Source organism: Balaenoptera borealis (assembly GCF_965194805.1).
Source record: "Balaenoptera borealis genome assembly, chromosome: 14".
In the NCBI taxonomy this organism is placed as follows: Eukaryota; Metazoa; Chordata; class Mammalia; order Artiodactyla; family Balaenopteridae; genus Balaenoptera; species Balaenoptera borealis.
Window position 1 is genome coordinate 61,098,518 of NC_138875.1, and position 12,037 is coordinate 61,110,554.

The following is a 12,037-nucleotide window of genomic DNA, read 5'->3' on the forward strand; positions in this document are numbered from 1 at the left end:
CACGCAGACTTCAGTAGTTGTGGCTCGTGGGCTCTAGAGCGCAGGCTCAGTATTCGTAGCGCACAGGCTTAGTTGCTCCGCGGCATGTGGGATCTTTCCAGACCAGGGCTCGAACCTTTTTCCCTGCATTGGCATGCGGATTCTTAACCACTGCGCCACCAGGGAAGTCCCTCAGAATGCTTTAATTAAACTACTTGGTGTAACTGTCCCAATTGGAATATTTGGAGAATACAAAAATTCTGTTTTCCTAAAAGGGAAAGAGAATCACAGCAACATGTTTTGTGAAATGGGAGTGGTATTTAAAAATGAAAGAGATGAATGTCACATCCATATTTTAAAAAGCATGAAGGGAAGAAAGAAAAACCTCAACTTGTAAGTCTGACCGGCTTAAAGGCAAAAAGCTGAAGTCACTGATAAAGGGAAAAAGAAAAGAAAACCTGGACGGGTACAGTCTAATCAGGGATACTGCAGATGGAAGCCCTGGTGAAGCCATGTGAGTCCCTGAATTAACGACACCAAAGGCTGGAGATGGTGAAAAGGAGCAGTTTGTCCTTTAGAGGCATCTAGAAGCTCTGGCTTTCTGACATAAGTTAGCACTGTGGTGGAAGTTTCACGAGGAAACATTCACTGAGCAAAAGTGCATGCTCAACATAGAGGCAGACAAAAACCCAGTCCAAAGACATCACTAATTCAGAGGGAGTGAACAGGCTAATGCTGGCAAGCAGGTGAAGAGCAGACCAGCTGCCTTCTTGTGGACGTTAGGTGTGGGTTTCTTTGTTTTTCGGTTCGCTTGTTGTTTTGTTGTGTTTAGCCCTGCCCAACACAATCCTGAAAGAACTCTTGCCTCAGAATTGCTCTGTCTCCACGTGGGATAAAACAGCACAGCTGTGATGCAGTCCCGTGTACCCTCTTACCTGCTTTGGAGCCTCTCACCTCAGTGCACGCCCATGAGTTTCAGAGTGGAAACAAGGTTTCCAGCCACTGAAGACTGCTCATACTAAGTGAGGTAAGTCAGAAAGAAAAAGACATACCGTGAGATATCATAAGATATCATTTATATGTGGAATCTAAAATACAACACAAATGAACTCATCTACTAAACAGACTCACAGACGTAGAGAAGTAGGGAACAGACTTGTGGTTGCCGAGGGGTGGAGGAGGGAGGGATTGGGAGTCTGGGATTAGCAAATGCAAACCTAGTATATGTAGGATGGATAATCAACAAGGTCCTACTGTATAGCACAGGGAACTATATTCAATATCTTGTAATAACCTATAATAGAAAATAATCTGAAAAAGTATATATATACATGTATATATATTAAAAACATTAACTTTGCTGTACACCTGAAACTAACACAACATTGTAAATCAACTATACTTCAGTAAAATAAAATTTTTTTAAAAAGAGTGGATAGGGTTTATGTAGCCAGGAAAAAGAAAAAAATCATGTCCCAAGCAAAAAGAAAAATGTGCAGAATACAGGAGTGGAGAAGTATGAAGCATGCAAATAGACCACCTTGGCTCTATGGAGAGGATTTGTGTAACATCAAAGAAGATCCACATTTACTAGCATGAAAAGATGTTCTGGATATGCCAAATGGGAAAAAGCAAGTTGCAGTGAAGTATTCTTAGCATAATTTCATTTTTTGCAAAAATATGTAAATACATGTGACTTAAAAAAGACTGAAGGAATATATAGGAAGCTAGGTGCAATCTCCGGGGGCTAAAATGGCCAGGGTCACACATGAAGTCCCGAAATTTTTAAATTCTCTGTAATCAGAAAAAAAGGAAAAAGTCGAAATGAATATAAATTAAGAAATATTCTAAATAAGTAAGCTACAAAGTTGGGACCTAATTGGTAGGCAAGAGTGAGCCATGAGTAAATAGTGGATTTTGAGAAGGCTTAAGAGCTTTTGAGAATGATTTGTAAATCTCTCAATAGCCCTTGATAGCCCTTTGCAAACATCTGCCAAAACAGCATTTTCTCCTAGCAGGCGGGGTCGGCAGTTTCCCCAGGGGTTTGCTAGGCCTCCTGTACCCCCAGGGACCTGAGCCTCGGAAAAGCTTGCTTGGGCGGTCCTTTTGCCTGGTGGATTCACAGCCGTTCATTGCAGAGGGAATTATAAGGATCTTATGAACCCGAAATGGAACAAAACAAAACAAAAATAGCCTCAAGATTTTCTACATTTCTTCTTGTTTAAAACAGGAAGAGTTGAGAGGCCTTTGGAAGTAAGCGTTTTCTTTCCCCATTCTTTTGAGAGCTTTGCGGTAATTCCCACAACAAAGCAGGGAGGGAAGAGGCGGGGGAGAGGGTGGAGGAAGGAGGTTTCTTCCCAAAGGGCCTTCCATCCCTAGATCTTCCCTTCCACACCACAGGCTGCGAGGCTGTTAGATGCGGCTCCTTTAGTTCAAATCTGTAAATCAAATCAGCTAATTCAACTGAGTCTCTCGGATGGAAAGCATTAAGAATGGGACAGTGGATTCCAAACCATAATCCCCAGCCTGCTGCAGTCGGCCGGTTCCTTGGGACACAGAATAGTCTTCCTGTCTCCACCGACTGAAAGGCGCACAGGCTGGACGCCTCCTCCAGGCAGGCCTGAGCAATCCCCACCCCCCTCTGCCCCCCATCCAGTCCCACCTCTGGCAGGGCCGGGGGCTCTGCCCGTACTCTTATAAGGAAGCTCAAAAGTGGAGAATCCAGACCAAACTGGAGTGCTTAGCAGGGGCACCCAACACCTGTGTCTCGGGCTCCCATTTTGCTCCCTGTCTTCTGGGGTGAATTGGCTGGGGTGAGGGGAGGCCCAGAGGTGAGAGTGTAGAAGCACCACCTACAAGAGTGAGTTCACAAACTACAATTGTCCTTGTTATCTCTCTGTGCTGGGCAGGATAACACCCCCTCCCCTAGCTTCACTCCCTCTACCCCAGCGGTCCCCAACCTTTTTGGCACCAGGAACCAGTTTTGTGGAAGGCAATTTTCCCACAGATGGGGCGGGGGGGTGGGGAGGATGGTTTCGGGATGATTCAAGTGCATTACATTTACTGTGCACATTAATATATATACATTATATATATACATTGTAATATATAATGAAATAATTATACAACTCACCATAATGCAGAATCAGTGCGAGCCCTGAGCTTGTTTTCACTTGCCACTTACTGATAGGGTTTTGATATAAGTCTGCAAGCAATTGATTTATTATGGTCAAATCTTTCTGCTAATGATAATCTATATTTGCAGCCGCTCCCCAGACCTAGCATCGCCGCCTCTGCTCTACCTCAGATCATCAGGCATTAGATTCTCATAACGAGCCGCACCCTAGATCCCTCACATGTGCAGTTCACAGTAGGGTTCGCGGTCCTATGAGAATCTAATGCCACCGCTGATCTGACAGGAGGCGGAGCTCAGGCGGTAAGAAAATTAATTGTTGTTGTTTTATGGCAGTAAATTTACAGTAATTTGTTAGCAGCAATAGGAAATGAGTCACCTCTTCACTGTAGTTGGCTGACAGTCAACCACTGATGCGTCTGTATCAGGTGATTGAAGCTTAGGTGAATCAGTGACATTTGACCCTTTCATCAAACCCTACTAAGAGGCTTTATTGCATTGATCATAAAGGCTTCTGGTAAAATAAAATAGCCACTGCAATAACCCCTGCAGCTCTCAAATTCCCAAACCCGTTCAGAACCACTTGATAGCCACCTGGAGGCTCAAATAACATTTGATCTTCTAGAGCTTATCAAAGAGGATCTTTAAATTAAAAATAACTATTTTTTATCTTATTACCAAAGTAATACAGGCAAAGACATGAGAAAATGCAGACAAGCACAAAGAAAAAACATCATCAACACAAATCGCTCATAATCTCCTTACAATCACTCCTTACACCATGGTTCTCTTTCCAGGCCTTTAAAATAACCGTATACACAGTTTTTAACATCAGTCATTCTAAAAATACACACACTGCTTTAAAAGTTGATATATCATGAATATCTTTCCATGCCAGTGGTATTTCTCTGCAACACCAGTTCTCCAAGTGTGATCAGGAGACCCTGTGGGTCCCAGGACATTTTCAGGTAGTTCATGAGCTCAAAACTATTCTTATTTTAATTCTAATGCATTATTTGCCTTTCAGTCTCCTCTCACACTGTAGTTTTTTTAGAGGGTATATAACATATGATATTGCAACAGTTTGAATGCAAAAGCAGATATGAAAATCCAGCTGCCTTCTATTAAGTTTGACATTAAATAGCACAAATGTAAGACAATGCCACTCTTCCCACTATTTTTTTTTTGTCTTGGAATATATACTTATTTTTCATAAAATATGTATTCATGTTACCATATAACGGAGTCTATTATTTTTAAATGAGATAATAAATAATTATTTCTTAAATTTCTGTTTTAACTTCAAAAGTTTTGATAGATGTAGCACACATAAACAAAACCTCTTTGGAGCCCTCAATAATTTTCAACAGTGTAAAGGGGTCCTGAGACTACAAAGTCTGAGAACCTCTGATCTACAATATTATTTTTTAATATCTGATTTAGCCCATTGCACTGTATCATAATTCATTTAACCAGTAAGTAATGCTAAGAATAAGATCCTTAAAGTTAAATTTGTGTACACTCAATTATTTCTTCCGGATAATTTTCAGGGATGGTTTTTGAAATGTATTCTTACTTACTGTACAAAAATGGACTAACAGCAATAATGCAGTCCACCCTGTCAGCCAGTCAACTCTTTCCATTCTTTCTGTTTTCTTCATCAACCAAGGGGAATGTGGGCATTTAAGATCTTACCAGCTTAAGACTTTAGTACTAGGTCTAAAATGGTCTAGTACCATTTGCAAGGGAAACGTACAATGGGCTCCAACTTAATCACTCTGGAAACTTTTAAAAAAGCAAATTCCCAGGGTTGTGGGAAAGAACTGAGAGCCATTCTCAGTCGCCTTTATCTACAAGCTAACTGTTGGTCACACATGCTTGGGCAGGTGTCTCCTGCCATCTGTCCAGGTGTCCATCCGTCCTCTCCCCTGGCCTGCGACCTTCTGGACCAGCACCCACGGCGCCCCTGCCCGCTTCTAGCGCTGAGCACAAAGCCGGGCGCCCAGGAAGGGCTCGGCATTCAGTGCACTGCGGGACGAAGGCTCTACTCTTGGAGACCCTTATTCAGTAGGTCTGAGGCAGACCCCAGAAGCCTGCGTTTTTACTAAATCCTGTCTCCGACATCAATGACGGGATTCAGGTATGAGCTACACTGGGTACCAGGGGGGGTGCATCAGTCAGTCCGGCATCCCCATAACGGGGCCGAGACCAGCTCCCTCCCAGGGTGGCTGTGAGGAGGCGACGAGCTCGTGCACATCACGTCCCAGCTCCGGGACCAGGGAAGGGTGAGCCCGGAGAAGGGGCCGGGCGGCAGGGTCTGCGGGAGACCGAGGCGGGCGGGAAGGCGCCAAAGACAGGGGCGGGGAAGAGGAAGGGGGGACAGCGCGCGTGGGCCGGGTGGGCGTGGCCGCGGTCGGGGCGGGGCCGGGTAGGGGGTGGGACCCTGGGCGCGCTGGGCCCGCGGGGAGCGTGGCCTGGGCGGGGCCGGGTCGCGCGCGGACAGGAGCGCCGGGGGAGTGAGAGACGCCTCCTGGCGAGAGCTGGCGGCGGCGGCGGCGGCGGGAGCCGAGGGGGGCGGAGGGAAGCAGGGGGCGGGGGCGAGGCGGGGGCGAGGTGGCGGCGGGCTGGTCTCTCCCTGCTTTAGGGCCGAGGCTCGCGGGCGCTGCGCGGAGGACTGAGCGGAGGCGCGGCCTGCCTCCCTCCACAGAGCGGCGCGCCCGCTCGGCCGACCCGCGGGGAACGAGAGCCAGGCTGCCTCGCGGCGCCGCGGCGCACGGTGAGAGAGCTGGGGTGGCGGGTGCCGCTCTGGGTCTGGAGGCCGCGGCCGGGCGGGAGGAGCGGGAGGACGGGGCCCGCGCGGCCTGGGCGGCCTCCGCGGCTACGAGGCGGGGCGGGCGCGGGGCGTGGCTCCTCCGCCGGCAGCCTGGGCCGCTGTCAGCACCGCCCGCTCGGCCGCTGCGCTTTGTTCCCGAGGCCCCGGAGGGAGCCGCTCCCCTAGGAGGAGCTCGGTTACCTGCCTCTGCGTGCCTCGTTCACCTGGACGACTGTTCTGGGGAGGTTCGGGGAGTGGGACGCAGACGGCCGTGAGGTGGGGGAAAATATCCCATTTTCAGTTGCTGTGGGGAGAAAACTAGCTCTGGAAGATCCGTTTTCCGATGCCTTCTTTGGCCGCCACGAATACGTGCCGGTGGCTCCGGAGTCACCGGACTTGGTCGTGCGGTTCCGTAAAGCAGGCGGTGGGTCCTGAGGGTCCCAGGAGGGTACCCCCGGCCTCGGCCACGGTCCCTGGGGCTTTCTCGTACAGAACCGAGCCACACGGGCACAGAGCCAGGTACTTTTCACCTTCTTCTTGCCTTTGCTTTATTGTTCTTCCTAACACTTAGAATACAGGTTTACAGCAATCATAAAGGCCCCATAAACGCAGCTTTTATCCGTCTTACATCACTAGTCGTTTATTTAATTGATTCTGTTTGGGGGGTGTGTTTTAAACCCCAAGAAGTTTTATCTTCTCCTTTTAAAAAGTTTAATGACTGTGTTGGTTGTTCAACCACTGTCAGAATTTGTGCTGGTCTTTCTTTCCTTTTTCTTTTCGGACTGTAATATTTTCTTCAGTATCTTTGAAGAATCACTGGTACTTAAGGTAGAGAATTAAAAGAATATCTTCACATTTTGGTAAGTTAGAGTTCTTAATGCAGTTAATAATTTACTATTCCCTTTGTTATTCGCTAAATTATTTAAGGAGCAACTGTCCACTCCTTCCGTTGAGCTGCTTCATTTTGGCTAATTATGTTAAGAGACAAAATGAGATAGTAACAAGTAGACACTAGAATAATTTGCATTTTTAAAATTTGTCTTAATTCTAAGAATTAAAATATTGATGTGTTTTTAAAATTATAATACAATATTAATAGTTTTTTTTGTTTTGTTTTTTTTACTGGCTTAAAGTCGAATAGTGGGCCCGAAACTAAAGCTGAAAAGCAGTGCAGCATTGAAACTACTTATTTGCTTTATATATTGATACTTTCAGGTTACTGATGGTATACACACACACACACACACACACATTCACTTTAATTTTCACAGTCACCATTTCTGGGTACTCTGAGGAATTTCAGAATTCTATATCTTTGAAGATGGCTAACAAGATATTACTGTATAAAATTGTAGCTTTTTTTTTGAGTGTTTAAGTAATCTTTCATTGAGAATAATCTTTAAACAGTCACTCAAAAGTCTTTTAACACAAACAATGAGTCTTGGTTTATTTATTTGATTTTCACTTTTGTGTTTGTTTTTACCCTAACATTTGCCTTTGAATTAAAGCTTTTGTTGTTTTTTTTTCTTTTGTTTGTTTGTTTAGCTTCCTGGGAGTTGCTGATTGTCTTTGAAGAAACATGAAGTCGCCCTCTGTTGTTATGCTTACTGTAGCCATCCTGGTGTTCCTGACATGGGTCCCCGTGTCACTGAGTTGTAACAAAGCACTCTGTGCTAGTGATGTGAGCAAATGCCTCATTCAGGTAGGACTAAGAGTACTTTTTTACTAATATTAAAATATACTGTAGAGCAGATACAGAGCACATATATACAGATAGAGAGTGTAAGGTCTGAGGTAATGAACCATGACACTGGTCTGGGGTTTTGCCCCCATACTTCTCTTGCATACAAGCAATGTCAGAGTCAAGGAGTTCAGTATGGAAAATAATATCCAGCTTTGTAAACATGCTGTTACAAGGTGATGAGTAGCCTATTCAGATGAATTAAAGGGTTCCCTTTGTATAATCTAGTTTACATAGCAAAGAGACTCACTATATTTAGGAAAAAAAATTTATCTAGTCAAATCATAGACAAACTGTTCCCTAAATATACACTAATTGTCTGTTCTAAGTAACAAGTTACCCCAAACAGCAACTTAATGCAGTAAACATTTATTATTTACGCAGTTGCTGAGGGTTGGGAACCTAGGAGCAGCTGAGCTGGGGGGTTCAGGGTCAGGGTTTCTCAAGGTTGCAGGCGTTGGAGAATGTGCTTCCAAGATGCTTGACAGTGATCTCTCAGCCATCAAGGCAAGCCTTTCTGAAGAGAAAAGTGAGGTTAAGTAATGACTTAGTTTACAGAGCTATTAAGTGGCTGTGGAACGTGGCCTGTGTTTGAACCTGAATCCTGTGGCCTTTCCATACACATACTGGTTATTACTGTTCTTAAAGTTGCGTTAATTAGTGGTGAACTTCATGTCTTATACAGCTGTTCTCCCTTTTCCCATCCTGTTAGACCATCAGCAGTCTTCGGTCTGTATTTATTAGCCTCTCTTCTAGCTGTTGGCTAAGAAATTCAGTAACCACACATATTAGAATTCTGTATAAAGTATGACTCAGCTACCTCTTGGCTGTAATCGTGACATGAGAGCATTTGTATGTACTAGAAGTGATAATGATTTTTATAGATGAGAGGCATTATGTGCTAATTTGTGACATTTTGGTCCTCATTAATAGTTAAAATTCTGTGAAGCCTGGCCTTTATGTGAGTGTGGTTGTCACCATCTCATACTCTGTACCCTCACTTTGCATTGTAACCAAAACATTTAACTAGAGAGGTTGGTTGGTTAGGGTTAGGGTTTTCACTATGGATGTTTTTAAGCATAAATAGAAGAGGGAAGAGTATAATGAACAGCAGTAATAATCAGCAGTCACCGCCATCATTCACTCGGGGCTACCCTTGCTTCCTCTCTATTGCCCTGCACTGTTCACCCCAGCTCTGTTTAGTGTCAGGCAGACCCCTGATAATATTTTATCATAGATCTATTGTCTATCTCTGAAAGATAAGAACTCTTGAAAACATAGCTATTAGCACTTTAAAAATTAACAATAATTCTTTAATATCACGTAGTTTTATACATGGAAGTTTTTTTTAAATTTATTTATTTATTTTTGGCTGCATTGGGTCTTCATTGCTGCGTGCAGTCTCTCTCTAGTTGTGGCGAATGGGGGCTACTCTTCGTTGCGGTTCGCGGGCTTCTCATTGTGGTGGCCTCTCTTGTTGCGGAGCTCGGGCTCTAGGCGCGCGGGCTCAGTAGTTGTGGCGCACGGGCTTAGTTGCTCCGCGGCATGTGGGGTCTTCCCGGACCAGGGCTCGAACCATGTCCCCTGCACTGGCAGGCGGATTCCTAACCGCTGCGCCACCAGGGAAGTCCCTACATGGAAGTTGTGATATGGCACGTCTGCTTAGGCTTGTGCTGGCTAAAAATTTGGTAGTCTTCTCGTGAAGTCCAGCTTTGTGCTGTGGTCAGAGGTGAATCTGTGCCACTTCCCACGTTGTTTCAATGTATCTTCATTATTCATTATTGGAAATAAAGTCTCATAACAATTGCTATATTCATGTTTAGGTAGAAATTTACTTAAATCTCAAATTATTTTTTGACTCTCCAAGTCTGTAATTTCCATTATTCAAATAATTAAAAATTGGATTTTTTTTGAAAGACCTTGCTTGGTAAGGCAGTATTTAAAGAAGAAAGCGTTTGGTTACTATCGATAAACATTCTCAGAAGTTTTTGTTTGTTTTGCTTTTCAGTTTAAAATTCTGTAATACTTACAAAATGCTTCAAAAAGTAGAGTAAAAATTAAGTGTAAAAACTGGAAAATCAGGTGAAGCTTCACCTGTTTGTTAAATGGTGATTTTAGTAAACTCATTGTAAAGAAGGTAGGACTCTTTTTTTTTTTAACCACTAATTCACTGATGCAAACATTTCTGATTCCTGTTCCTTCAGAACTAGGAATCATCAAATCTTTTTCTGGAATAGTAGAGACAGTGCTTCTGGTGCATAGTGGCAGGGTGCTTGGGGTTAAAATGATAGAGGCCTCGAGTATTGAGGGTTTTCTTGTTCATTTATTCCTAAGCACTTATGACATTGTGCTAAGCACTTACTGGACATTGCAGTGAAATGTGATTGGTTCTACCATTTGCCTGGTTTTATGGACTCCGCTGATTATTTAATATTCTGCCCTTTACTCTCCTTGCATTCCTCTCACTGTGGCTGTGTGACAAACCACCCCAAAGGTCAGTGGCTGGAAACAACAACAACGTTTATTTTGAGCATGAATTTGCATCCTGTGTTGTGTTTGGTAGGATAGTTCATCTGCACCACACAGCTTTATTAGCTGGGGCGGCCTGAAGGCTGGCAGCTGAAATTACCTGAGGCAGCGCTGTCCACTAGAACTTTCTATGATGATAGAAATGATCTACATCAGCCCTGTCAGGTACAGTAGAAACTAGTCACGTGATTGTTAAGCACTTGAAATATGACTAGTGTGACTGAAAAGCAGATTTTTAAATTTAATCATTTTAATTAATTTAAATTTAAACAGCTGCATGTGGCTAGTGACTGCTGTATTGGATATCACAAAGCTGAGCTAGGAAGATTCTTCGTTCTCTCTCTCTCTCACCCCCCTGTCTCCCCTTTCTCTCTCCCCTCCTTTCCTCCCTCCCTGTCAGTAGTCTCTTTGTATGACTTCTCCAGCATGCTGGCTTAAGACTAGCCAGATTTCTTACATGTTGGCTCAGGGCTTCCAAGACCATGTGTCTCACAAAACACAGCAGGGGAAGCTATACTGCCTTTTATGGCCGCGCCATTGAGGTTATGGTGTTACTTCCATCATGGTGGTAGGCCCACCTGGATTTAAGGGGAGGGTACACAGGCCCCGCCTCTGATGGAGGAGCATGAGTGTAACACTAAGGAGAGCTTAGTGAGTGGGGTGAATGACATGGCCATCTTTGGACAATACAATCTGCCACATCTTAACTGTGACTTGACCGGCTGGGTGGTCTCAGAGTTTCCTTCTTATTCTACATAGTTCTAGAGAAAGCAACCAACTATTATTATGTGATAAATATATTTTTTTTTAATCAGAGTATCTCTATATGCCTATTCTGGACATTTAATATGAATGGAATCATACAATATGTTGTCTTTTATGCCTGTCTTCTTTTACTGAGCATAATGCTTTCACAATTCATCTGTATTATAGTATGTATCAGTACTTCGTTGTTTTATGGTCAAATAATATTGTACTGTATGGATATGCCACATTTAATTTATCCATTCATCAGTTGATGAATGTTTAGATTGTTTCCACCTTTTGGCTATGCAAGTAGTGGAGCTGTGGATATTTGTGTATAAGTTTTTATGTGGATATCTGTTTTCATTTCTTTTGGGTATATACCTAGGAGTAGAGTTGCTGGGTCATATTTTTTATGTTTAACATTTTGAGGAACCACTAAAGTATTTTCCAAAGTGGCTGTATACATTTCCACCACTGTGTATGCAGGTTCCAATTTTTCTACATCCTTACCAGCACTTGTTGTTATAGGCATCTTAGTGGGTGTGAAGTGGTTTTGATTTGCATTTCTCTAATGACTAATGATATTGAGCATCTTTTCATGTGCTTATTGGCATTCATATATCTTCCTTGGAGAAGTGTCTATTCAGAACCAATGCCCATTTTTTAATTGGCTTATTGTCTTTTTATTGTTGGGTTATAAGAGTTATTTATGTATTCTGGGTACAAGTCCATTATCAGATATATGACTTGCAAGTAATTTCTCCCATTTTGTGGGTTGTCTTTTCACTTTCTTGATGGTATTATTTGCAACACAAAAGTTTTAAATTTTGATGCAGTCTTATTTATTTATTTATTTATTGTTGCTTTTGCATTTGGTGTTGTAGCTAAGAAACCATTGCCTAACTCAGGGTTATAAGATATACTTGTCTGTTTTCTTCTAAGAATTTTGTAGTTTTAGCTCTTATATTTAGGTCTGCAATTTATTTTGAGTTGATTTTTGTATATGGTGTTAGGTAGGGGTCCAAATTTATTCTTTTGTGTATGGATATCTAGTTGTCTCAGCATTATTTGTTGAAAATATTATTTTTTTCTCCGT

General features: G+C 43.2%; 1 protein-coding gene across 3 annotated transcripts in view; it reads left to right on the forward strand.

The window, feature by feature from the left end:
- Positions 1 to 5,704: 5,704 nt before the first annotated feature.
- The window catches only part of TWSG1 (twisted gastrulation BMP signaling modulator 1), a 33,893-nt gene continuing 27,560 nt past the window's right edge, over positions 5,705 to 12,037 (forward strand). For 2 of the 3 annotated variants that reach the window (XR_014234352.1, XM_082355073.1), the window contains exons 1-2: positions 5,705 to 5,888; positions 7,470 to 7,626. Coding sequence is in view for 2 of the 3 variants with exons in the window: in XM_082355073.1 (XP_082211199.1) it covers positions 7,504 to 7,626 (123 nt within the window). In the remaining variant the exon portion in view is untranslated. Of the gene's footprint in view, positions 5,889 to 5,969; positions 6,444 to 7,469; positions 7,627 to 12,037 lie in introns of those variants that run through there. The other variant, XM_082355074.1, reaches the window with a different exon arrangement.